Source organism: Meriones unguiculatus, chromosome 4 (assembly GCF_030254825.1).
Source record: "Meriones unguiculatus strain TT.TT164.6M chromosome 4, Bangor_MerUng_6.1, whole genome shotgun sequence".
NCBI lineage: Eukaryota > Metazoa > Chordata > Mammalia > Rodentia > Muridae > Meriones > Meriones unguiculatus.
In genome coordinates this window covers 82,999,401-83,027,338 of record NC_083352.1, presented here as the reverse complement: position 1 = coordinate 83,027,338, position 27,938 = coordinate 82,999,401, and the positions used below count along the sequence as shown (strand labels likewise).

Sequence of the window (27,938 nt, the reverse complement as noted above, 5' to 3'; positions counted from 1 at the left end):
CCTAGTCCCAGGTGGCTCTTCTCCAGGGACTGGACTGAGGGTGAGACACCACAGGGTGCCAGGTTCCTGGCCCCTCCCCCACATCCTCTCCTTCCCTCCCGTCAGGGCGAATCCAGGAAACCCACAGAGAGATGGCTACTGACCTCAGACAGAGGGAGTACCTAGAGACACAAGAGAGGATACCAACCAGTCCTCCTTGGTGAGCCAGTGCATGTTCTGTGCACACCTGCAGAGTGTTTGCTGCTCTTGGGCAGCCTGTTGTGTGCAGGCTTGGGAAAAGCTGCACCACAGAGCACTTCCTGGGCAGTGTACAGGCAGTTACACCACCACAGAGCGCTGGGCCGCAGGCGGCCTGTGCCCCAGCTAGCAGGCCTCATCTTATGATGGCTCAGCTGCTCTGCCCCGGAAGTGACTGCCATGTCCTGTCTGAAAGACAGAGTCTACCGTTGGCTTCCTATCTAGGGTGAGTCTCCACAGAAAGTATCACACGACAGGGTCTTATGCAATGGTGATCGCCTTAGAAGCCCTTCTATAATGATGAGGCAGACAACACTTCTCGTTTGTGTCTCTGAGAACTTTTTAATGTAAACACAAAATGTTTGAAGAAACTGTTGGAAAAAGTAACAAGAGAATCTGTAAATGTTATTTTTAAACAGGCTATGAAGTCAGCATAGAAACATATCCTGAGTGCTGACTCACTCACCCACACAACCCTGCTTCACTAGAAAACCAGACCCAGCCACCTGGTCAAGAGGCCACCTGAGCAGAGAGTGAAGACATCACAGGCCAAGGACTCAGGCTGAACTCGGAGACCTGGACACGAGTGGTGGGGACCTCGCTGGTGTGCAGGTCCTCTGCAGCTAAATCCGACGGCACTGAAGCAGAGTGTGGGGGCTGCACAAGCACGCCTTCCTCTTCAGCGCTTTCAGAGTGCTTCCAGACAGGAAGCTGGAGCTTCCAGGCAGGAAGTGGGAGCTTCCAGGCAGGAGTGTCTTCATCCTAGGCTAGCTCTGGACCAGGACACACAGCCCAGCCTCCTGCAGTAGCTCTCGGCACAGGGGGTGTCAGGCTGGAAGGTATGAGCAGGTGAATGAGTGACAGGCACCACTCTAAGGTTGACGGTTTCTAGACAGTTGAGTATCTCTCACACAGGCTGTATCAGATCAGACCAAGTGAGGCTGGGATAGAGCGCACATTCATACACACATGCAGCAGTCGGCAGAATTCACTAGGCTTGGTGACTTTCACATACTCAGGCTCAACAGATATGCAGTCACTGGGCCACCTTATTCACAATGCTCACCAGCCACATCTTTATACCATACATCATAGTTTTCTAGGAACTCTGGGCATGAGCAGGTGTTCAATTGACAATGACAATCTGGTCCTTCAGATGTTGTCCAAGAGTGGCTTTGCACCTGGGGCAATTCCGCTGAGTTCAGTGAGCACCAAGTCTTGGCTCCGTCATCGTCTTGCCTTGAAGACTCCACGGGCACGAGTGAACAAGGAAGAGTGTGACGGGAGCGCAGCGTGTGACTGCTTGTCACCTCCGCAGTGAAGCAGGTAGAAATGAGCTAACAACAATCAACTCTGCAGATCCTTACACTTCCTGGGCCAGGGTCACCAGAAGGCACTGAAGGAGGGCCCTGAGGGGCTGCGAGGCTGTGTTTCAGTGACAACAGAGCCTGAACACAGCTGCCTAGGGCTGGCCCATTGTCCTTCACAAGGCAGTGTCTAGCTTAGAAGGGGGGGGGGAAGGTTGATGTTAATATATTAAGGAATTTAACTTATAGATATTTAAAATTACAGATACCTTACAAAATAGTTCTGTGATGATTCTGCAAGCAAGACATGAACAGAAATCAGGCCCGGTACAAAGTCTCTTCGTGAGCGCTGTCAGCTGAGAGCTCGGAGCACACCCTAATTAAACTGCATACACATTTTTAACACTGACATTTTTATAAAAGTTAGATTTTTTTTTTTTCAATCATTCCTATTTCAAGGCTGCCGAGACAAGGCCACCATTGTGAAATCTCTGTGGTGTCCTTCAGAGAGATCGAGGCTATCTGGGCTGGCATGCTGCAGCCACTCAGCTCATGGTGTTTCGTGGTACAAAACCTCCGCAGTGCTTTATTCTTCATCACCAGTGAAAACCTCAGCACTCGGCATGAGCTCTGGGGTCTGAGGTTCCCATGTGGAAGGGCAGGACACTGACTCTGCTGCAGGTGTGGTCGAGTCCCTGACGACAGAGAGCTCTTGGGGTGTGGCTGCTATAACAATGCTGTTGCTAAGATAATTCCGAGGATCACAAGCAAAGTGACTACACAAATGAGGATGAACATCACCTTCTGCAAGAAAAGAGACAGGAGTCTGCTATGCAGGAAAAAAAAAAAAAAAAACAAACAAGCACTGTCCCCACAATGTCCTGCTGCCTAACACATTTGTCCATCATTAGGAAACAGGCTCAGGTGAGAGGAGGAATAGAAAACCACCTTTCTAGACAGGGCCCAGCTGTCTGGTCTAGTCTCATTAATGAAGGGAGGAAGGAATGAAGGGATGGAAGGAGGAAGGGAGGGAGGAAAAGAGGGAGGAAGAAAGGAAGGAAGGAAGGAAGGAAGGAAGGAAGGAAGGAAGGAAGGAAGGAGTGGAAATGTGTGCTGTATGTGTGTGTGTGCCTAAGCGTGCGTGCGTGCGTGTTTCCATGCCTGTGTGCGTTATATGCAAATGGCCAGCTGGCCCAGGATAAAGAATAGCACCTGCTCTCCCAGGTCTTAGCAAGAAGAGCTGATGGACACCCACAAAAAGCAAGTGCTTCCCTGATCATGCTGAGAGCCACCATCGGACTTCTGTGGCCATATTCAACTGACCTCGCTATTCTACAGGGGGCGAAAAAAGGCCTGGTTTTATGAAGACTAATGAAAATGTTGAAAAATACCATTTTTAGAAGAGAAAAATCAGTCATCTTTTGCAGCAGACTAAGAGAACAGCATCAGGAAAGCTGTATAAACTTCCTGTCCAACAGACATGGGGCTGCAAGTCCTTCTTGCCCCAGGATGGATGCTCTCTGTGCAACTCCACGGCCTGCACAGACCACAAGAGCTCGGCTCCTACTGATAGCAGCCATACCAGGCAATGCCCCAATCGTTAGAGAAGCTTCATGGGTGCAAAGGCAGTAAGGACTGCAGCTTGGGAGAACCTCCTTTCTGCCACAGTTGAAAAATTCTTGTTAAGAAGCACCACTGAGCCAGATGTGGTGGCACATGCCTATAACCCCAGCACTCAGGGAGGCAGAGGCAGGTAGATCTTTGTGAGTTTGAGGCCAGCCTGGTCTACAAAGTGAGTCCAGGACAAAGAAGAATAAGGAAAAAGAAAAAGAAAAAAGAAGAAAAGAAGGAGGAGGAGGAGGAAGAGAAGAAGAACAAGAAGAGGAGGAGGAGGAGGAGGAGGAGGAAGAGGAGGAGGAGGAGGAGGAGGAGGAGGAGGAGGAGGAGGAGGAGGAGGAGGAGGAGGAGGAGGAGAACCACCACTGACTGTCAGTGTTCACAAGGATGACCCAGTGCAGTGGGGAATCACTAACATTCAGGGGAGTGAGGCCCATGAACAACAAAACAAGACTTTCCAGACTGGCATTATGACATTCAGGGTCACACAGAATTAGCAGGTAGCTAATTAAATATTAGAGCTTTCATTTGAGTAGGAGTTTGCTTTCTAGTGAAGAGAGATGCTGAGAAGGGTTTGGCCTTTTGCTGTTGTCCCCATTCTCTCAGTGCCACTGTGCACTGAGCAATTAGAGAGCATCTTATAGTCATTTTCAGTTGTTGCCATTATTCTGGAAGTTGCAATGTGGGAACTAAACTGCAACTTTTATATTAGTTTTCCCTGGGGACAGGCTCTGTGGGGCAGTGGACACCTCGTGCACAGCTGAGTGGCCTCTCAGCCGGTGTCACCTCAGTAAGCAGAGGCCACTGAGACACGAAGCACCTGGTGGACAAGCCCCTTTGACTTTTAAGTGTATTAACACTGGACAAACACCACCACTGGCTGATTGAAAAGGTTAATGAGTAAATTAGCTGATTAGTCACTTACTGCCACCCTGAGGGAGAGGCAAGCACCCTGCGCCATCTACGCAATCATTTGCCAACCGACAAGCCAATGATTAGAGCCAGGACAGCAATGACAGCCACCACCACAGCAGCAATTATCCACTTTTTCTGTCAAAGAAAAGCAGGCTGATTACACCATGCTGATTGCACAGTGCCATGGTCAAGGACATCCTACATTGGGAGCGAAGCGATTGCCAGAACTCATTTTGAACTCTAAGTTGCAGGCCGTCTTCTGGAGCCTACAGCAGTCTTTACTTCTCAGAGGTCTCGATCTATGAGGTCAGGCCTCTCAGAATCAGCCTGCTATGTAAGCCGGTAACACTAGCTTTTGCCTGGGTACATGACAGGCTCATACCAGTTTTGGCTGGACTGAAACACAGGACCCTTTCCGAGGAGCCCCTGAAATCAGAGCTCTGATGGGGAAACCCAGCTCGCTTCTGCCTCCCGCTTGCAGCAGGCAGTGATGCCGTTTGCATGCCCTCAGCTGTCCTGGAAGAGCTTGCATGCTCTGTGTCTAAATCTGAAGATTTAGACAAAGGTGTTATGACTCACTGCTAAGCAGACATCATCCTCGGCCCCTCTGTAGGCAGCCAGCGTGGAACCCAAACTCTCTCAAGCTTCAGATGTTATGGGAGATACTTAAGTTAGCAGAATAAGTCCAGAATTCTGCACCAGTAACAGCCAGTGCTCTGAAACTGCCTTGGAACAGTCTGGGTGCAAGACACCTAAGCAAAGGGATGTCTGCCTTTGAGACTGCCTCCTGGGGAGCCTACTCAAGGCACTGGGCCTACTCACAGCCTCAGCCAGCCCGTTTACCTGACAGAGCAAACAGCTCTCATATACAATGGGTCCCCAATGATTTTTTACGGGGAACCCGAATTCCATCAGCTTGTTCCTCCCTCCAGATGTCAGATGGGACAGAGCTCAAAAAAGGGAAGCTCGTCCTGAGTTGAGGTTCTGAGGATTTTAATTACTTACAACATGAAATGGTTGACATACAAATAAGCCAATCAACTTGGGAAATTTTGGTGAGAAGAATTACTTTGATTTTAAAATAAAGCACAGAGTTAAGGCATCTTGCTCCTTCCATGGCTAGAAGCCGAGAGGAAGAGCCAGCACCCCTGGGCTCAGTCCTGAGTGGAGCAACTCACCCGCCTGGCTTTGCTCTGGTATTTGATGGCTTTCTTGGTTTCTTCCTTGGCATGTTCAACGTAGTCTGCAGCGTTCATCACATTTCTCTCAATGTTGTTGACCATTTCACCCTGAAAACAAGTTCTGAACTCAACACACTCCAAAGAACTCTGCCATGTCTCCTAGGACAGCTCTCATGTAAGGCCAGCATGAGAGGGAGGGATGGAAACAGGGCCCCTCCTGGTCACACAGGAGGGCAGGGCTGGTGTGCATGTGCTAGCAAAAGCAATTCAATTCAATGCATGTTTTAGAAGCAGCTGAAAGGGGTGGCAGCAACAGTGACGGGTAAACAGTGACCATCCACAGATGACATATGACCCGCCATGTAAGCTCTTTATGGATACGTGGTGAAGGGAGGGCCGCAAGCTCGGGCTGGTCTCATGTTTTACTCTGGGTAAAACATTCCACACGCCAAGGATGATGTCTTTTCTAATACTCAGAAAATCACCACTGTTTGCCTTTACAGTATCAGCAAACTAAGTACAGCCTTGGGGTGACAATGAACTGATGGTCAAAGATGGAAATGAAAGAGACTCGATGGTGTGTTGGGGACGGGCACGTTACCTGCGTCCTGGCCGTCCAGGAGGAGACAAAGTTGTGGCAGCCAATAGCAAAGCATTGGAGAAGGATGGACAGGTAACTTATCACTTACAAACGAAGGCACTGGTAAGTCCTGTTTCTGGATTATCAGTGTAACACAATGACAGGCTTCTAAAGGGGTGGTAAAGCCACAAATGGTGGCTTGCCTAATGATGCTTCATACTACACGCTAGGTATGGAGTAACAAAGCCTGAGCTATTACAAAGCTTTGTGGTTTCAAAATCAACCTACTGTCTTATCACACAGAGACTTTCCTTCCAGGCCTTCCTGGGAAGTCACAGACCCCCCATTCCTCAGTTCTTAGACCTAGTGGCGACTGGTCCATCCCAGATCAAAGAGAACCACACATGTCCGCCCCTGACCATCAGTACCCGTCCCTGCCCACAGGGACCCAATTCCAACCCAGCAGGGCCTGTCTTGGCCTCCACCTACCTGTTAGTACTTCCACAGGTGTGTGGTACGTAAGGCTTCCACATGTTTATGGTAAGGGTCACCAGAATAAACACCATTCTTTACAATGCTGGCAGGGCATGTGGGGCCCAGGGGGTCCCACATCACTGGCTGTCAGCAAAGCACACTGAGAGCTACCTCAGGAAGGGGCGAGGAGCAAAGGCTTGTCTTGCTGGAGGCCAGCTACACTCTAGCCTGCCCCAGACTCTCCTGAGGGATCTGAACACCCTGGGGAAACTAGTTCAGCCTTAGGCTGGTGAGATGGCCCAGAGGTTAAGAGCACTAGCTGTTTTTCCAGAGGTCTTGAGTTCAATTCCTAGCAACCGCATGGTGGCTTACAACCATCTATGATGAGATCTGGTGTCCTTTTTTGGCACACATGCACACTTGCAGGCAGAACACTGTATAAATAATAAGTAAATAGATCTTTAAAAAAAAAATAGTTCAGTCTCTGCTGATTCCCATTGCAATTGAGTCAGTATGAACAATCACACATGTGCACACACAACTTGATGTCTTTATACCTGCATGCACTCTCTGATCCTCCCTGTTAGAGCTGCAGGGCAGGTGAGACCACCATAGAGTGAGCGTTGGCTCTGGCCAGTCCTTCTGACTTTACCCCCCGAGGATAGCCTTTAGGCACTGTCCCAATCCTTGCTCGGTCACTCCTGTGGAAAGGGCCCCAAGACTAGAAGACGAATGCCCTGCTGCCGCCCCCTACCCCCCCCCCCCCGCACCAGTTCTGCTGTTTGCAGGGTGCTTGGCTTGGCCACCTGCTTCCTCTGAGAACCATGTTATAAGAAGCTGAGGTCACAGATGTGTGGCCACATATATTTACACTCACACATATCCATGGCTAAAGTAAGGTTTCCTCTGTATATCCTTTTATTCTAACCTGAAGTCCACCACAGATGTTGGAAGATTTCATTATTCTCCAAGAACAAACATGACATTGGCTGCCTGTGGCTGTCGGAAGTAGCTAGCCTGTCAGTGTGCCGTGGCTCCTGTAACTAACCCATGAGGAAGTGTGCACTTGTGTTTCAGTTCATCATTCACACAGCAACCAATTTCTGAATTTTGAGGTTGGACACTGAGCTATGGCGTCCTCGGCCAGAGCAGGCTGAGCACGAAGCTCTGTGTGGAAGACACCTCATTACCTGAGTCTCCACAAACATTGCCATGTCCATGAACATCTCATGCAGCTCTCGGATGCTGGTCTCCAGCTTCATGATGTCTTTGTGGCGGGACTCGATCTCGTTGAGGGCTTGCCTAGTAATCTGTGAATCTGATATGATCTTCGGGAGGTAAAAGAAAAAGTGTTACTAACTTCAGACTGGCCCTCTGGGGAAGTGTGTGATGCTCGGCTGTGGCACTCACATCCGAGATGAAGACGGAAGGCTTCCCGCTCTCCAGCATCTCCTCCAGCTCATCGTCAGTAGTGGTCCTCCCAGCTGAAGGACAACAGACAAAGGGAACTGCACTGAGGACACAGCATAGCTCAACAGCCAGGGCTGGTGAACTAAGGGCATGCCACAGGCCCATTAGGAGTGGCACTATTCAGAGGTGTGACCTTTTGTTGGAGTGGGTGTGGCCTTGGTGGAAGAGACAAGCCACTGGGATAGGCTTTGAGGGCTCAGATGCTCAAGCCAGGCCCGGTGTCACTCTCTTCCTGCTGCCTGTGGATCCACATATACTCTCCACTCCCTCTCTAGCACCATGTCTGCCTGTGTGCCACCATGCTTCCTGCCATGACAACAATGGACAAAAACTCTGAAGGGTAAAACAGCCCAATTAAATGCTGTCCTTTATAGGAGTTGCTGTAGTCACAGTGTCTCTTCACAGTAATAAAACCCTAACTAAGACAGGGCCTCACCAAGACTTACTTGAGCCATTAATATCATCTGCACTGCTTCCCTGCCCTTTCTAAGGCACTTTCCTGGGCAGGTTAATGCGGCAGAAATGTGACTGCAATGGGTCACAAACCCACCCTCATGTTATAGAGCAGCAGCTGTGTTCTCCTACAGGCTTGACATGAGCTTCTGGCCAGAGGGAGTTAAACTGAAGGTGGTATGTGACAAATGGGTGAGTGAACACATGGGAGGTCACCTCCCAGCCGGGTAGAAGGGGCCTCGGGACACAGAAATGCCTGAAGAAATCAGGAAGGCAAGCTTTCCAAATGCGACTGAAAGAAAAGCGCCAGCAGGTCCGAGTGGCTTACAGCCCCTCACTCAGAACTCTGAAGCCGACGGCACATAATGCATCCGGCTGACTCTAGGCACAGGCACTAGAAAAGGGAGGTGGGAGCATTCATCTGATGGGGAGGTTCCATGAAGTGTGTCCCCCACATGCTCCCTACTCACTGATCTCTAGCTGGCGCTGGATGCGACCTTTGCTTCGCTCCCGAAACAGGATCTGTGCTTCATTGTACTCTGTCATGACATCCACAAATTTCCGAGACAGCACTGAGTGCTAGAGCATGGAAAACACGGTGTTACTCTTTGAAGGAGGTAAAACGAAGAGCTCGGACCATTTCTCCATTCCAGAAGAAAATAAGAGCAAAAGCAGCAACGGAAGCTGCATTGCCTGGTGGCTCATACCTTTAATCCCACTACTCAGGAGGAGCTAAGTGGATCTCTGTGAGTTCAAGATCACCCTGGTCTACATAGCAAGTTCCAGGCCAGCCAGGGTTACATAGTGCAACACTATCTCAAAGAGCAAAAACACCACCACCACCACCAACAACAACAAATAAGCTGGGACATAGGGAAATCAGTTGACCTCTAGGGAGTGGGCAGTATTAGAGGTTAAATCCACTCAGGAGGTACATGGACTGAACTGGCAGGCTTGGACAAGCAGAGCTGAACTTCCCAGGTTTCAACCATAAACCCTGAAGAGTTAGGACCAGTGGTTCTCAAGCTTTGAGTTACAACCTGCTTGGGGTGGTATCAGATATCGACATATCAGATGCTAAGTAGCAATGAGGATAATTTCATGATTGGGATCACCACAACATGAGGAACTGTGTATCAAAGGGTCGCAGCATTAGGAAGGTTGAGAGCCAGTGACTAAAAGCAAACCACTAACATGCAGATAATTTGGCTGGCACTCTGTTCTGTGGCACAGACCATGTGGGCAGCTGAGATACAACCCACGTGCAGACAGCGAGGGCAGAAATGACCCTTAAGATGAAACAAGTGTGCTCAGACATTGCTCAGTGACAAAGCTCTTGCTGAGCATGTTAGGGTACTGGCTCTGATTCCCAGCACAATTAAAAAAAAAATCTCTGAATTTAAACAAAGTGAAATTCTTCCACATCACTCCAGTCTGACAGAGCTGGGAGGCTTACCTGAGTCCTTCGTATCCTCAGATCCACTGATGTTCGGTTCCCGCTCTCATCCTGATCACAACTCTGCTCGATAGCTGGAAGGAAGCAGGACAAGGTCACCCAGGTATGACCTCAGTCTCAGGGTCATCCTCAACTTTCCCCATAAAACTGAAGAATAGGTGAGCTCTGAAAAGGAACCTCTGACGACTAGCCACCATATGACACTGTGTGCACACATGTGGACACTTGGTGGAAATGTAGATGGACATGCAAAACACATTTTGTGTATGAATGCTTACACATCAAAACCATAAACACAATCATACAGAAAAACACACAGGAAACAAAACCATGCACAAATACTCCCACAGGTATGTGACTATGGATGGGCCTTGTGTGTTTGCATTCATGCATGTGTCTGCTTGTGTTTGTGTACCCGAGTTTGTCTCCCTGTTGCTCTGGTTCTTTTTGCATGTGTGTGTGCATTTGTGTTTGTATTTGGTGTGTGTTTGGGGTGTGCCATGTGTTTTTAAACATTCAGTCACTGTGATGAGTCTGAATCGCACATGAAACAGTTGTGCTCCGAGGAACAACATTGTTTTTAAGGTGCACACTCTCTGGGAGTACACTGGAACCTGGGCAATGTGTCTGCGAGCTAAACGTGTGTCTTCCTCACAGATCAAGGACAGCGACTTCTGGTTAAGGACTGTGCAAAGAGCCACCACCCTCCCCCGGGCCAGGGGTCATGCTGAGCAGAGTACCATGAACTCGGCTGAGCTGCTGGCAGATGGAAAGTAGATTTCAGCCAAGAGACCCACTTGGGAGCTTGGCAAGCCACTATAAAGACTATTCTCTCTTCCTCAAACACCTGCCCAGCGTCACCTGCAGAGCCACAGCGAGGCATACCATGGGATACGGACATCCAACCTACTGAGTAGTCTCAGTTTCCATTTTGGGAAATGTAAGAGTAACGAAACCCTACGGGAAAGGCACCAACGTCCACACCCCACCAGTACCCAAGAAGCAGACTTACACTTCAGCCTGCCTCGAATCCTGTTAGCAGTTTTCTTGATCTCTTTGTTCAGGTCTTCCAGCTCTTCTTTTATTTCTTCAAAAGGTTAAAACAAAGCATTTGAGATGGAACACTGGCCCCTTGCACATCCACGCATGCAGGCCAAGCAGGGAAGCACCCAGCCTGCTTTCCCTAGTGCCTCCCTGAGTGTGCCCCCAGCCACCACTGCCATGCTCAGAGCAGCTCCTGACAGTCCCTGAACTGCATGATTGACACACGTGGTGGGGAGCCAGAACTGCAGGCTCACCCCAATCAGGGGATAAACAGCTGACTGACTCCGGTGCTAAACGGTCACCGGGACAGGGAGTGCACATGACCACACCCAGGAAGAAGCCTGCCCTGGCACAGGGTCCCTTCTGCTGTGGACACCTTCCCAGTCCTTGTTGCTACCTCGGAGACACCATACATACCACTCTACAGCAGACCTGGTCCTAGACCTTAAGAAGTAACTCTGGTGGCCCAGCTATCCTCAGGGTGAAAGGTCACCTGCTGCAGCTAATTGACAATGACAGTCCCACAGCATCTAAAGAGGCTCTCGGGGAACCCAGCCAGGGTCTTTCTTGTAATCTGATGTGACATCATTAAAATTCCCAAGGGGGCTGGCTGGGTGAGCCACTGGGGAGAACACAAACAAGAAACCCAGGACCTCAGCTGGTGGCCGAGCCTTTCTTCCTCCTGTCTCCTGCATTCCACCCAGGCATGCTCATTAACTTAGAATTTGCTGCTTGGGAAAGAAGGGGCCTCCAACTTCATAAACATCTATAAGAACAAATTTAATAAAGCCAGTAGTAAAACAAATAAATAAATAAAGCCAGTAGTAACACCAAAAAACAAAAAACAAAACAAAACAAAACAAAAAACAACTCCCAAGGGGCTGAAGCACACCAGAGCCTGACAGACATGAAGGAGGCCCTATAAAACCCCAGTGATGCCAGAAACCAGCGCTCCTCTGAGGCTCCTAGGAGGAAGCAGAACATGCAGCCAGAAAACAGGCAGATTAGCTCCTTTAGGACAGTGGAGTGGCCAAAGGGGAGAGAGCTGGTCTAAGTAACAGAAGTGTGGACTTGACCAGACACCAGGGAAGGCCGCCCAGGCCTCAGTTTCCAGTTTTTTCTGTAAGTGATAGCCATCACTGAAAGTTTCTAAACAAAGGCATTCAACATTTCTAAGCAGAGCTGGGATTTACAAAGACTGTTCAGATACCCTAAGCCACAGGGAAATGGGAATTTAAATTGCTCTGAGATGCCCTCTGAGCCCAGTCCCCCAGCTCTGTGAGCACACACCACATAGCTGGCATCCAGACTCAGACTCTCCTCTCGGCTTCCATTACTAACCCAGCTCCAGCAAGCAACCACTGCTTTCCAAATCTCTGTTATTAATGTCCCGAAACACAAGATCCACCACCCCTCAACTGTGGGCACAGGGTAGACCTCTGGTGGACCACTGTCATGGCCAGAGTTCCACCAGACACAGTCACATATCCTTGAATCTTGCCTAGCGGTGGTCCCCAGCGGGACTATGTAGGAGCCTTCAAACACCATGAAGACACCCTAGAGCTGGGCAGTGGTGGCATACAGCTTTAATTCCAGAACTCCAGAGACAAGCGGATCTCTGAGATTGAGGCCAGCCTGCTCTACAGAGTGAGTTCCATGACAGCCAGGGCTACACAGAGAAACCCTGTCTCAAAAAAAAAAAAAACAGGAAAAGAGAAAGAGAGAGAGAGAGAAGAGGAGAGGAGAGGAAAGAGGAAAGGAAAAAAGGAAAGGGAAAAGGGGAAAAAGGGAAAAAGGAAAAAGAAGGGAAAAGGGAAAGGGAAAAGAGAAAGGGAAAAGGAAAAGGAAGGAAAAAGGAAAGGGAAGGAAAAAGGAGAAAAAGGAAAGGAAAAAGGAAAAAAAGAAAAGGAAAGGAAAGGAAAGACGAAAAAGGAAAGGAAAGGAAAAGAGGAATGTCTCAGAGGTCCTGAGTTCAATTCCCACCAATCACATGGTGGCTCACAACCATCTATAATGAGATCTGCTGCCCTTTTCTTCTGTGCAGGTGTACATGCAGACAAAACATTGTATACATAATAAATAAATGAATCTTTAAAAAAAAATCATATGGAAAAAGAAGGTAGGAAGGAAGGAGGGAGGGAAGGAGGGAGGGAGGGAGGGAAGGAGGGAGGGAGGGAAGGAAGGGGAAGAAAAGAAGGAAGGAAGGAAGAAGGGAGGGAGGGAGGGAAGGAAGGAAGGGGAAGGAAAGAAGGAAGGAAGGGAAGGAAAGAAGAAAGGAAGGGAAGGAAAGAAGGAAGGAAGGAAGGGAAGGAAGGAAGGAAGGAAGGAAGGAAGGAAGGAAGGAAGGAAGGAAGGAAGGAAGGAAGGCCAAAAGGCAAAAAAAAAAAAAAAAAAAAAAGACTTCCTGGAGTACCAGGGGGCCTAGCTGTGGTCACCTGCATGAGCATACTGAGCCCTAAGAGGAAATCGGAGGACAGACAGACAGACAGGTGGCGGACTTACTTCCTTCTGGGTTTGGAGCAGAAAGGATGATGCTATGGTTTTTCTTTACGTCTTCCACGTACTGAGCAATTTTGGCTATGCTGCTCCGAATCTCCTCCACCTGCGAGAGGAAACTGTGTGACAGCCGAGGCAGGAGGAGCACCACCAGTTTCTCCTCCTTTCTTCATCTTAAAATAATTACATAATCATAGCCATCATACACTGCAACTCATGTTCACATGCTGACATTGCCATGGCAAAAAAGGATTTTATAGGTATAAGACCTGCGCTGCGAAGTTATCCTGGCTGTGGTGGCTTCAGGGAAAATGGCCTCCATAGGCTCACAGGGAGTGGCACTATTTGAAAGGGTTAGGACCTGTGGCCTTGTTGGAGGAGTGTGTCACTGGGGTGGGCGCTGAGCTTTCAAACGTTCAAGCCAGGCTCAGTGTCACTTTCTTCCTGCTGCCAGTAGATCCAGATATAGAACTCTCAGCAACCATGTCTGCCTGTGTGCCACCATGCTTCCTGCTATGACAACAATGGACTAAACCTCTGAAGCTGTACAGCCCCAATCAAACATTTTCCTTTGTAAGGTTGCTATGATCATGGTGTCTCTTCACAGCAATAGAAACCCTAGCTAAGACCTTAGGTGAGCTAGTTGGCCCCATACACAACAAGAGACTAAAGGAATAATGTCAGGAAGGGGAGGCATTATGGTGAGGAATGGGTACTGAGCTTTCAGATTGGAGAGGCCAAAAGCCAAGGAAGGTAGTGTCCAAAGCAGTGTGGGCTCTCATTCCCCTGCAGCATTAATCAGTGGTTCTCAACCTTTCTAACATAGGTTAAAGGAAAAAGGAAAGGAAAAAAGGAGAGGAAAAAAGGGAAAGGGAAAAAGGAAAAGGGGGAAAGGGAAAAAGGGAAAGGGAAAGGGAAAAAGGGAAAGGGAAAAGGGAATGGGAAGGAAAGAGGAATGGGAAGGAATGTTGTGGTGACCCCCCAACCATAAAATTATTTCCGTTGCTGCCTCATAACTGTAATTGTGCTGTCACTACGAATCGTAATGTAAACATTTTTGGAGATAGGGGTTTGCCAAAGGGATCGCAACCCACAGATTGAGAACCACTGGTTTAGAGCTTAGCTTGACCTGAACCTTACAACTCCCTGAAGACAGACAGCTCTGGAGCTAGGAAACAGTATGTGTTATTTAAAGTCCCTAGTCTTCAGTCATGTGCCAGAGTAAAAGTAAAGCACACATTTACATGTTTTTATGAAAAAGTACTTTCCTTCTGGTGGTGATTTGGATGGTAATGTCCTCCACAGGGGCTGCATGTTTGGATATTTGGTACCCAGCTGATGGCGTGTTTGGGTAGGTTTTAGAAGTGTGGCCTTGATAGAGGAAGTATGTCACTGGAGCAGGCTTTTAGGTTTCGGAGCTTCATCCCATTCCCAGTAGCAGGCTCTCTCTGTTTGAAATGTGAGCCGGGAGCCCGGCTGCTGCTCTACCTGCCAGGACTCTTATGCCTCTGAAACTGTAGGCCCCAGTAAATCTTTCCTCCATAAGTCACCTTGGTCATGGCAATTGATCACAGCAAAAGTAATGAATACACCTTCAGATCAGTGAAAACATACGAGGCACATTATATAGAGATCATCTTTCTAGTCTGTGAGGCAGTATGGTCCTTGTCCAAAGTGGCACACCGCTGAACAACTCTGTGCCTGCACCTTCCTAGGGTACAGGAGTGAAGAGGCACACACCTCAGTGTCACTGTGACCCTCGTGAAGGGGGTAGAGACTCAGGAAACCATGGCCCAAGGCCCAGAGACATTCTGAAAATCGAGGTATTAAAAAAGAAGTGCAACATGAAACTCACTGTTGCAAGACAGAGCAGTGCTTTCTTAGGCTCGATGGTTCAGGTCCATCTTGCTTACCACTGCTACCGGAGAAGCAAAGACATCACGTGCTCAGGAGTGCAGTGATGTTAACCACAGCAACACAATAAAAGCTGGTTCTTAGGGCTGGAGAGACCGGCTCAACAGTTAGAGCACTGGCTGCTCTTCCAGAGGACCTAGGTTCGTTCCCAGCACCTATATGGCAACTCACAGTCATTTATAACTTTAATTCTAAGAGGCCCAACACCTTCTGGCCTGTGGGCACTGCGTGCACATGACACACAGACATGCAGGCAGGCAAAATGCCCATAAACATGAACTTTGTAAATTTTTAATTAAAAAGTGGATTATTTTAACATCTTAGCTGTGTTGCTATGGAGGCTGACATCAAGGCACAGTGCTGGGTCCAGGACACCAAGACATTTCAATTTGCATCAGAAAGTGCCACTTTCTAAGTAGCATTGATCACCCTCCTCCAGTAGAAAGCAAAGGAGACAGCCCAGCTCCTAGAGTCAATAGCCACTCCTGACCTCACAGTAGTTGAAGTCAGATTGGCTATCCCAGAAAAGGCAGCCATGGGCCCCGGTGCCCTGGGAAGAGGCTCCACAGGAGGAGGATACACAGTGGCAGTGGTGCTGGTCCAGCCTGAGACTGAGAGTGCCCCACACAGGTCTCTTCTGCCCATTATAACTATCTTCTCCAGAAAGTTCTCTCCATTTAAGGCCTTGCTTTATTAGTCTTGAACCAAAGCCTCCCCAGTCAGTAGTGAAGTCTGTCCCCTGCATCATTCTGGGTGATGGATACAGCCTGGAGCCTTTCTCTATCAGTGGACTTGGGTTAAGAAGCTGAATTTGCTTCCCTGTCTAACTAATGTCTCAGTTCACAAGGACAACTACGAAATAAAGTCTGTAGCAAATGCAGCTTGTACTTCTGGGGGAATCCAGTTAAAGACAATCATAGCAAATGGTCTCAGAGCATGAGCATTCTGCTTCGAGGATAGGTGGTTTGAATAGGTTTGGCCTATTCACTCGGGGAGTGGCACCATCAGGATTTGTGGCCTTTTAAGAGGAGGGTGGCCTTGTGGAAGTGTGGAAGTGTGGAAGGAGGAAGTGTGTCACTGTGGAAGTGGGCTTCAAGGCCTCCTTTGTTCAAGCTCTGCCCAGTGCACAAGACAGTCTCCTCCTGGCTGCCTCCTGATCACAGTAGAACTGTCAGTGTGTCCAGCACCACGTCTGCCTGCACACTGCCAGGCTTCCCACCATGATGATAATGGACTGAGCTTCTGAAACTGTAAGCCAGCCCAAATAAATGTTTTCCTTTGTAAGAGTTGCCTTGGTAGTGGTGTCTCTTCACAGCAATGAAACCTAAGGTAAGACAATGGGTGACCAACACCAACAGCAAAGGGTCTCCCCAGACATTGAGCTAGAAGCCAGGGTTCCTGATTCCCAGGGACCAAGGAGCCTGAGTTCCTGAGAGGCCACAAGTCTCATTGTGGGACCCTTTAAAAAAATCACTCCAGAGGTGTGGTTGGCTTCCCAAGGGAGGAAGTACTGCTTGGAATAGTACTGCTCCTATGCCCTGCAGCCCTCCCTCCCAGGCAGCCTACATGAATAGTCACTTGAAGCTATCTCAATATTGACTACTCCTGTGATGATGCTGAAAGTCCCCAAGAACTTACATATTTCAAACAACTTTACAAACAGCCATGCTCAGGAGGCTGAGGCAGGAGGATGCCAAGTTCAAGGCTCATCGGGGCCACACAGTAAGACATTACCTGGAAGAGTCCAAAAGCAAAGCAAGGAAAAACACGGTCACATGTCAATCTTGATAGGGGTGCAATGAAGACGGTATGGCTGGGTGACCTCCCTGTGGGAGTGACACGGAGTACAGTGGCCCCAGCGGCATGACTTCATGGGCTCACAGTCAGGTATAGGGTCCGCCATTAGCTAAAATGCAGTTCCAAGGTGCAAGGGTGGGCTGCCTTACACGTGACGACAAACACTGCTATAATAAGGTAACTGCAGCCAAAGGTAAAGTCTTCATTAAATATTTACCTGATGGAAGAAATCATCCATGAAATGGTCCTTTTCAACGACGACGACGGCAGCAGTGTCTCCATCATCGTTTTTGCTACACTGGAATAAGAAACATTTTCAAAGTGTCACTTGGGCCAAAAAGCAACTCAGGGCCCCAGCATCTCAAGTGCAACAGAGCAGGCACACTCCACAGCCTGCAATGGCCTAACTCTGCAGCTTCTTCACTGTGACAGGTGACGGCAATATGGGCGGGGGGAAGGGGTGGGCAGGGGAAGGGAAGACACAGGCCAGATTCCCACGCGGTGCATTCATCCTCGTCTCGGTCAGGGCCAGTCAAAACAGGCTTGTCTCCAAGAACTGATGTACTGTGTACACACACACACACACACACACACACACACACACAGTCACCCTGGGGCTTGACTTTGGGCTCTGAGCATGCTAGGCAAGTATAACACTAGACTATATCACTATTCCAGTAACACTTATACTTTCTATAAGGATTAGAAATGTTACTAGAGGGCTGGAGAGATGGTACAGAGGTTAAGAGCACTGTCTGCTTTTCCAAAGGTCCTGAGTTCAATTCCCAGCAACCACATGGTGGCTCACAACCATCCACAATGAGATCTGATGTCCTCTTCTGGTGTACAGGCAGACATGCAGGCAGAGTACTGTATAAATAATATATAATCTTTTTTTAAAAAAAACGCTATTGGAAGTGGGGGCTGGAGAGATGACTCAGTAGTTAAGAACACTGGCTGCTCTTCCAGAGGTCTGAAGTTCAATTCCCAGCACCTACATGGTGGCTCACAACTTCTCTAACTGCAGTCCCATGGGATCCTATGCTGTCTTCTGGTGTGCAGATGAACATGCAGACAAAACATTCATATACATAAAATACATTAAGAAAATCCTTTAAAATTTTTTGTCTGAGAGTTGGCTCAGTGGTTAAGAGTGCTTGCTGTTCTTGGAAAGGACCCAGGTTTTTTATTCCCAGCATCCACATGGAGCTCCCCATCTTCTTGGGTACTAGGCATGCAAGTGGTCCACAGACATGCATGTAGGCCAAACATCCATACATACAAAATCATTTTTTTAATAATTTTTTAAAATGCTACTGGGTTTGGGGGTGCGCCCCTGTAATCCCAATCCTTGAGAGGCAGAGGCATAATGATCAGAAGGTCCAGGTCAACCTCAGCAACACAGTGAGTTCAAGGCCAGCAGGGGAAACAAGAGATGTTATCTAAGAACAAACAAAAACTGCCAACAGCACTCGACAACTTTTGTAGAATGCATAGTTACACCCTAGGTATGTCAGTCGGCATCATCCTTACTTTCTAAGAGGGACCACATACTGTTCTTTAATAAACACTCTGACAAGGAAAGAGACATTGGAGAGTCAAGGAACAGCAGAGAAAAAGAAAGGGACATCACAGAAACAGGCAGAACAGAGCTTCGTGCTAGAAACAGACACACAGAACCAGGCACTTCCTAACCCTGCTCATGGTCTTGGATCCTGAGTCCTGGATGATGAGCGAGCAGCCCAGCTGTTGCTGCCTCTGAGGCCTGCCTGGGGCCTGGTGTCTAAACAGGATGCTGCCACTGCCTATATACAGTCACCTACCTGGAAGCCTCCCTTCCAGGCAGCCAAAGTCTCCAGCAGAACAGACAGGGCCAAATTAGCCAGAGGCAGCATTTGTCAACAGCTATAACCCCCCCCCCCCCGCCACTGCCAAACCCTTGCCAACACCCCCCATCCCCCCACCCCCACCCTCCCATCCCCCCATCCCCGCCTAAGAAGCTGGTCTCTAAATCCCACTGCTGAGCCCTGCCTGCCAAGAGGCACAGGGAAGGGACCTGCTGAGCTCTCTCCCCCAGGGCAGCCCCATGAGTCAGCACTATCTGGGTCTCCCTTCTAGCAGCCAAGCCCAGCAAGCCATTTTAGGAACCTCCACTTCTTGGGGAGTCAGGCCTTTACTCTGCAGGCTTGACAACACACTGCCAGGTTCCTTTACCGCCCTGGGAAACCTTGCAACCAGGATTGTACAATTCTCAGCTCAGAAAAATGCAGAAATTTAAGATATGTGTTCAAAGCTGGTGTGGTGGTGCACTCTCCCCAATCCTTTTTTTTTTTTTTTTTTAATCCTAACACTCAAGGTGCAGAAGCGAGGGATCACTGACTTTGTGGTCAGCAGGATCTGCATAGTGAGTTCCAGGCCACTCAGGGTTACATAGAGACTTGCCTAAAAACAAAACAAAATAAAAAGATGAGGATAGAGGAGAAGGAAGGGAGGAAATGAGGGTAGAAGGGATGGAAAAGAAAGAAAAAAGAGTGTTATGAAATCACAAATGCTGCACCCTCAGTACCATCCAGAACCCTCACTTAAAGCATGATCAGCTCTTCCCGCATCTTCTGTACCCTCCTCTAGTGTTGTCTGCATGGATAAGATAGCTAGTTAAGGCTGGGAGTGCGGGAGTGCTGCTTTAAGATACAGACAGGAGCATGAGAGGAACCTTTGTCACCAGAGAGAAGACACCACACAGCCATATATATATGTGTGTGTGTGTGTGTGTGTGTGTGTACATATACACATATATGAATATATACATGTATTCACGAAGCCTAACATAGCCCCCTCTAGCTTCTCAGAGCCACACACCTTCTTTCTTTCCAGGCCAGAGATGCCCCTTCTGTGTGATTTTCCCCAGAGCCCAAGTGACACTGTCTGTCAATACACTGCTCTCCCAGATGTCTGGAATGAAGGACATTGCTGAAGTATGACATGCTCTCTCAACAGCCCTCAAGCAATGGAAGCACATTTGGGACAGGGGAACTGACATGTCTGGTTAGGCAGGATCACTCAAGAGGGGGTGGACTGTGATCATTAAGCTGAGACAGTCACAAAAAGACAACTGTGGGAGCAAAGCAGAGGTTGACACAGGGGCTCTGCATCCTTGAGAATGGAGTGTCCAAGATGGGTATCTCAGAATCCAAGAGCTGCAAGGAGAAATACTGGCCATGGCTTTCGGAGGCCCTGACACCCTGATTTCACACCTGAAGCCTCAAATGCCTTTGGAAACTGAGCCAGGGGATCTCAAATTTGAAGCCAGCAAGCCAGGCCATAATGCCATTCACCTTTAATCCCAGTACTCACTGGGCACCACACACTGCCCTAAGGCCATGAGCATCTCAAGTACCCCCATTTTAGCAATCCTCTCTGAGCATGAGACATGGCCTGTAAATGTACCCAGAGTCTCGAAAGCACAGGCAATACCTTGAAGCAGCAGTTCAAGAAAGGGTGATTGTGGAACCAAACTTCACCTCTATGTAGGCCGCTGGGTCATACAATGACCATTGCTAGGGACACTGAGAAAAGCAAGACACGAGACTTCCTGGTGGTGAAGGTGTAAGTGAGGCAGAGAGGGAGGCAGGCAGGACACTGAGGCTAGGGGAGCTGTCAGGAAACGGGTTCATCCTGCCACCAAGGAGCCAAGAGGAAGTCTGGCCATGGCAGATGCTCTCGGGCCATAGAGTTCAGATATATCTTCAGCAAAAACAGGAAATAATTGGTCTGTGGAAAAATCCAGACTCTTATACACGACCTGTTCCATTCTGATTGACTAACATCCTAAAATGCACCTCAAGGTTCCTCCTCACTCTCCTCCCTCAAGGACAGGAATCTATGGCTTGCACTTGAGTCTGTCTCTAGCACTGCATCCAGCTCAGCCTGGCACTTCCTCTGTGCTTGTGCATTCCGGAGGATGGAGACAGAATCACTCCAGACATAAGAGTCTAGGCGACCCCAAGCCAGTTGCTCCAGCCTTTGTATTAAGTGAACAGTGGGTCAAAGCAGGAAGCACCTCTCAGCGTACCAGTCAACCCGTACAAAATCTGTGAATGCAGTCACTTTCCACAATCAATCTTCTTCTGCAATAAGGTCTTACCATGCCACCCGAGCTAACCTGGAACTCAGGATCTTCCCAAACAATGGGATCGTGGCCATTCAGATAAGCTACAGGTGACTGGCACCGGTACCTTTTTCTCTGGTGGATGCATCCACAGCGAATGAGGAACTTTTCTGGGAAATCTCAAACTCCGGGTCACTATGCCGTTCTGCCATTTTAACCACAGAATTAAACCCTAGATGTTATCTAAGAGAAAGCAGCAATTAGATACATGCAAGGAGAAAGTTGCTTTTTCTGACTTCCTGAATACGTAAGACCTAGTAGGTATCAACAGTGTGCGGGCATGGCACTCATCTCTGAAAAACGCCTATCTCCGTGAGGCAGAAAAACTGCTGTCATCGCTCCATTTTGCATACAAGAAAATCTAAGTATGAGAGGCTTTGATACAAATTACTTGGCTGAGGATGGGTGGCGGTGGAAGGGAACTCTCCACGCTTCCACAAACCCTTGAGTTGTATCCGTTGCCCTGGAGAAAACAGCTGAGGTTCACAAATCATTTGCCTGAGCTCCATGGCAGAAGCTTCCGCTACATTGCTTTCTAACTGCTCGATCCTTGCAAGGAAATGGCAGGGCACCAGACTAGATAAGGTCACTAGTCTAAAATCCTATAATAGAACCAAGTCACATATTTGTATGTGTGTAACACACACTAGTATCTATGTGTGTGTGTGTGTGGAGGCCAGGCAACATCAGCTGTCATTTCTCAAGCACTGTCCCCCTTGCCTTTTTTTTTAATTAATTATTTTACATATATGACCACTCTACCTGCATGTACCCCTGCATGCTAGAAGAGAGCATCAGATCCCAATATAGATGGTTGTGAGCCACCATGTGATTGTTGGGAATCGAACCCAGGACCTCTGGAAGAGTAGACAGTGCTCTTAACCACTGAGCCATCTGTCCAGCTCCCTCCTTACTTTTTGAGACAGGGTCTCTCACTGCCCTGAACTCCACAAGTAGACTAGGCTGGCTGGTCAGTGAGCAAAGATTCTGCCGATCTCCACCTCCCAGGATTCAAATTACAGTGTGTACCAGGGTGGGCTCTGAGGATTGAACCCCCGTCCTCATGCTTTTGAGGCAAGCACTTTACCAATTAAGCCATCCCTCCCAGCCCCCTGGTTCACATGTTCTCCCTATTTCTGGAATCCTGGAATAAAGAATGACTTACTGGGGTCGGGGAGATGGCTCAGCAGGTCAGTGTGGCTACCATCAAGCTTGACCGCCTCAGTTTGACTCGTAGAGAAACAAACAACTCCCACATGTTGCCTTCTGACTTCCACATGTGCGCTACGGTGCACACACTTGTGAAAATAAATGTGTAAATTTTACAGGTTTTTTCCTTTGACTGTTGTTTGAGTTGCTGACTTGAGTTTCATTTAGGAAACAGGGGGGGAAAGTGATGATTTTGGTTTGGGCTCAGGACTTCTGAACTGGCCCTCAGCACACTTGTGCCACTTTGCAGTACTCATCTGCTTATATGAGGGGCCTTTTTGGCATTTCCTGTTATAAAATTAAAATATCAATACTGGGCTCTGAATCCCACAATATCAAATATTCAGCCAAGATTCCATTTTTTTTTTGTGTAAAAACCAGCGAGCATATCCATCTTATTTGAAGTCATCCCTGATAAGTGATACGTGTATGGATAACAAGGAAGTGTTTAAAGATACATCTATGATTTGTCATTATCAGTTAATGCTCCATTTGTACAACTGTTTTACACACTTATATGTGCAAGGTCATGTAAAAACTTCTCAAGGGAAATCGGGGTCACTGGTGGAAACATTTAAGAAGCCAGGCTTTACTGGGCCTCACACTCTGCTTGGAGGCTGCAATCATTCCAAGAGTAGAGACTGTGTTTGCTCCTCAGAAGCAAACCTAGCAACCGCTGGAAGACATCACCCTTGTATTTTCAAGAAGGAAGAAGTCTAATTGATTCTGGTGGCCTAGACAATCTCATCTCTTGCCCATTCTATCAACACAAACTAAAGTTTCACAGTGACCACCACATTCACAGTAGTGGCATCTTTACACAAACAGAATGGGTGAAAAAGCCAATCTACTTTTAATACAGTTCAGTCCTAAAAAGACTGACGCTTCGTAGAGGATTTTTAATTCAAAACATGGATGCTTTGGCAAAAGACCACATCCAAAGAACTTCTAGGTTTGTGTGAGGCAGGTGGAATAGAGACATGCCATTAATCCCAGGAGACAGAGGCAAGCAGATTTCTGAATTAAAGACCAGCCTAGTAGAGAGCAAGTTTCAATTAAAGAAAAGCTTAGATTTCAGGTGGCACACACCTGAAATCCCAGAACTCGGGGAGGCAGAGGCAGGCAGATCTCTGTGAATTCAAGGCCAGCCTGATCTACAAATCAAGTCCAAAACAGCCAAGGCTACACAGAGAAACCCTGTCTTGAAAAACCAAACAAAGGGGGGGGGTAGAGCAACTAGAGAGATGGCTCAGAGATTAAGAGCACTGGCTGCTCTTCCAAATGTCCTGAGTTCAATTCCCAGCAATCACATAGTGGTTCATAACCATCTATAATGAGATCTGGTACCCTCTTCTGGAATGCAGGCAGGACGGGAGGGAGGGGAGGGAAGGAGGGAGGGAGGAAGGGAGAGGGAGAGGGAGGGAGAGAGAGAGAGAGAGAGAGAGAGAGAGAGAGAGAGAGAGAAAGCTTAGGTCCAGGCATGATGGTACATGTCTTTAACTCAGCACTCAGGAGACAGGGGCATGCAGATCTCTGAGTTCTATTAATGCAGTTCAGCAGAGTCAGGGAGTTGAGAAGCAATGAGTGGACTGGGGTTCCTGGCAGCTCAATTCAGAGGCAGTTTTACTAGTAGAGTTTTTCAGAGACGGGTTGAAGAGACAATAAGCTAGACACAGGTAAAGACAGAATGAGACTGAGGAGAAGGGCACCAGGTTAGAGCAGATTGCTAGCTTAGTGTGAGGCCAGGCAGAGCAATTCAGTCAGAGGCCAAGAGAGAAGCCAGATTGAATCAGCCGGCTTGGAGAGGAGTTTGAGCCAGAACAGCTGAGTTGAACCAGCCAGCCTGCGCTCAGAAAGAACTAAAAGGGTGAGCCTATTCAGCAGTCAGCTCAGAGGCTGAAAACCTAGGCTTAGCTTAGGTTGTACAGAGGCTAAAAGCTTCCAGGACTAGGCCTAGGTTAGCAGATGGAGGCAACAAGCCTCCCAGATGACAATTAAATCAGGCAAATAAAAGTTCATGTGCAACAGTTTAGATGGTCCTAGAAGCTGGTTATGGTGGGCCTTGGAAAAGTGATACAAACAGCTAAAGCACTGATCAGCATTAGAGACAATGAGGAACTCTTACAGTTTTCATTATAAGAATTCTTTCTAATATTCAGCTTCCTGTCTGCAAGCAAAGACACAGGTGGATGACACAACTGTCTTTCATTGCTCCAGCCTCTTTAAGCAAAAAGATTAACTCAGTCAGCTATCTGGACAATCCCCTAGGCCAACACCAGCCATGTTGAACATTGCATGCTTTGAGGAACCTACACAATGGCAGTAGCTGGCTTCCCCAGCTCTTAAAGGCATAGCCTCTGCCAGGGTTTTCCGTAGACGGTCAACTTTTTGCTATCACATGCTTTTGTGAACTTTGGATGACCTTGTAACCATTTCCCCTAAATCAGCTGGACGGATGCTAAAAAGGCAATGCTGGGATTGATGCAAACACAAATCTTCATTTGCAAAGGAGGTCTGCGATTGGCACAAACCTTTTTCCTGTCTATATAACTAGGCTGTCCAGCTCATTCAGTGCTCATTTGGTGGGTGGACCATACTGGCCCTGCCCCATACGAGCTTCTCTGGAGTGGTCTTGCCCCACCCACTTCCAGTGGTGTAGGGGAGAGGGGCTTGGGGGGGGCACAACATGGGACTGGTAGCATGGAGAAGGGCAGACACAGCAAGCCTGACAGCACACTGAGTCACAGCAGCCATAGAGGAGGGGCCTCTAGACCAGGGTCAACAGCTGCAGCAGGAGCAGGGCTGCAAAAATGTCTGTAGGAAACAGTTCTAGGGAGTGACAGGAAGGAGCAGAGGAGCAGCAGAGCTGAGGCCACATTCACACAGAAGCTTTTAGAAGCCAGAGGAGACTGGAGAGATGGCTCGGTGGTTAAGAGCACTGACTGGTCTTCTAGAGGACCAGGATTCAATTCCCAGCACTCACACTGCAGCCTATAACTGCCTGTAACTCCAGGTTCAACGCCTTCACATAGATGTACATGCACGCAAAACATCAATGCACATAAAAAATAAATTATTTAAAAGGGGGGAAGCCACTGGGCAGTGGTGGTGCATGCCTTTATTCCCAGCACGCGGGAGGCAGAGACGGTATGTAGAGTGAGTTCCAGGACAGCCAGAGCTATACAGAAAAAGGAAAGAAAAACGGAGAAGCAGAGAAGAAATCCAGTACCTAGTCACCAGAGAGCTGTCAGATCTTGAGGGCCAAGGGCCTCAGACCTCAGTTCTAGCAGCTGTCGAGGTCTGAGGGATCCACACTACCCAAGCACACTTGCTCAATCTGGACCCCACTCCTAGTGCCTAGGGCTGTGACACGGGAGGGCACCACTTTCTGCTCTTCCAGGCTGCCAACAAAATCTTCCAGGAGTCTAGCCCTGGAAGTCTCTCCTTTCCAGGTTCTACTGGAAGCCAGCAAAGGACCCCACCCCACCCCCCACACGCGCCAGGCAGAGAAAGGTCACAAAGCTCGCCAGCACAGAAACACAAATGCAGCATGTATGGAACTTAAAAAGCTGTGTTTGAGGTGCTGGAGAGGTGGCTCAGCGGTTCTGAGCACTGGCTGCTCTTCCCAAACGACCTCAGTTCAAATCCCAGCTCACAACTGTCTGTGACTCCAATTCCAGGGGATCAGACACCCTCACAAAGACATACATGAAGGCAAAACACAAATGAAAATAAAATGAGTTTTTTTTTTTTTAAGCTGTGCTAGAGGGCAGAAAACAGAATAGTCACAGGGTCTGGGAACAGACAGGTGACTCTGGGGTCCAGCTAGAAGGGAAGAACACCTTCTAACATTTGCTTTGCAGTGGGTGATTATGGTTGATGCCCACAAGTAGCTACTGAGGGTCCCCCCGCCTCCCGACACCCAACTCTGTTTGTTTTTGTTTTTTTTTTTTGAGACAGAGTTTTCTCTGTGTAACCCTGGCTGTCCTGGAACTCACTCTGCAGACCAGGCTGGCCTTGAACTCACAGAGATCTACCTGCCTTGCCCTCTCAAGCGATGGGATTAAAGAGATGCACAACCACAGCCTGGCTGGTCTTAAGAAATGATGAGCATCTGAGAGGGTACGGACAACCACTCTGACTGGGCCTGCACGTCCTGAATGTCACACTGTTCCCCAAAACTGGGTATAATCACTGTGTCCACTGCAAATGTGGATATACTGTAAACCCTTTCGGTTTTAAAGGGCTCTCAGCCTTTCACTTGCTGCAATGTTCACTAGTGACTAGAGGCCTGTGTTAAAGCATAAACACAGTTCTGGTCCCAGGTGCACGGGGAAAATACCTAAGGACAGCTGTGGGTGGTACTGACGGCACTCAGCCTAGCCGCTGAGCTCCAAGTTTGTGTGGAGTGTCTGTGAGGGACGCATTCTGTACCAGTGGAAAAGAGGACCCTCCAGGGTGGGGCAGGCAGTTGGAGAGGTTATGATAAGAGCCTTGCAAAAACACCAGGCAGGCAGCGCCGTGATGAGTTCCAAGGAGGCACCCAACATCAGCCCAAGCCAGGAGATCCAAGTCCAGCCCTTGCTCCTTGCCTAAAACACGGAGACACACTCTCATCCACGGAAACCAGCCCTCTCAGGGGGCCAAAGGGACCCTGACCCAAACATCGGTCCACAGCAGCCAGGGGAGTAGCGCCAAGGTGGAAAGCGAGAAGCCACCCCCCAGACACCTACCGGCACCTGTGCCCAGAAATGCTCCCCACGGACTAGGTAGGAGGCTGCGAACAGTCCATGGAACTCTCCCATAGCCCTCACCTGGAGTCCCAACAACCTGAGACCCTTGGAACCCAGGGGACCCAGGAGCCCTGTCCCAAGAACCCATTTGCAGCCTTGCCCAGGGACCCATGGAGACCTTCCAGAAAGCCTCCTGAAACCCCACCCCAAAGCCCTTGAAGACCCCAGGAACCCCAGAGCCCTTCCCCTGAGACCCTGCTCAGAAACATCATTCTGTTCCCTCCTGTGCATCCTGTGACTCTTGGAGACCCTAGAGCCCACTTCCAGGGACTCTGCTCAGGAGGCTGCCTGGGTCCTTAATGAAGACTACGCCTTGCCACCCCTGGAGACTGGAGACCCAGAGCCTCTGGAGGCCCCAGGATACCTGGAACCCTCTTATTAGATGCCTCCCAGAGACACTGCCCATGTCCCTCCACGGGTATTCCTCCCCGTAGCTGTCTTCCCTGGTTCCCCTTCCCAGGAACCCTCCTACGCTCCTCTCTCGGCCCCCTTACTCAGGCTTCTCCTAGCGTCTTGCTCCTAAACTCTCCTCTCTGAATCCCTCCCCCATCCTTCTCTCCGGGTTCCTCCTGGGGTCTTTGCCCCGGACCCACAGCAGCTCGCCCGCCGGCCCGGACCGCTATCCGGCTTTCCGCTCACCGCCGTGAGTTCGGCCAGCCGGTCCCGCATCCCCACCGGCTAGTAGGGCGGGGCGCCCGCCGCTCAGCTGCCCCGCCGCACACTCTCGGGTGGCCCAGTCGCCGCCTCTGCCCGCCGGGGTCCTGGCCCCGCGCCGCCGCCCTCCCTCGGGCAGGCGCTGCCACGGCAACCGCGCCCGACCTCTCTGC

General features: G+C 49.1%; 1 protein-coding gene across 3 annotated transcripts; it reads right to left on the bottom strand.

The window, feature by feature from the left end:
- Positions 1 to 553: 553 nt before the first annotated feature.
- Positions 554 to 27,938, bottom strand: Stx2 (syntaxin 2). Of its 3 annotated transcripts, none has more exons than XM_021639833.2 (11): positions 27,751 to 27,937; positions 17,159 to 17,239; positions 13,237 to 13,336; positions 10,703 to 10,777; positions 9,691 to 9,764; positions 8,705 to 8,813; positions 7,722 to 7,795; positions 7,502 to 7,639; positions 5,255 to 5,365; positions 4,087 to 4,211; positions 554 to 2,348 (listed from the first exon to the last, which is right to left on the bottom strand). In XM_021639833.2, the coding sequence occupies exons 1-10, from the start codon at positions 27,778 to 27,780 to the stop codon at positions 4,131 to 4,133; spliced, it is 873 nt and encodes a 290-aa protein (XP_021495508.1). In that variant the 5' UTR covers positions 27,781 to 27,937; the 3' UTR covers positions 554 to 2,348; positions 4,087 to 4,130. The 3 variants fall into 3 exon arrangements, with proteins under 3 accessions (XP_021495508.1, XP_021495510.1, XP_021495509.1); XM_021639835.2 differs by lacking the exon at positions 27,751 to 27,937 and adding an exon at positions 21,177 to 21,279; XM_021639834.2 differs by lacking the exon at positions 4,087 to 4,211 and having other exon boundaries at positions 27,751 to 27,938.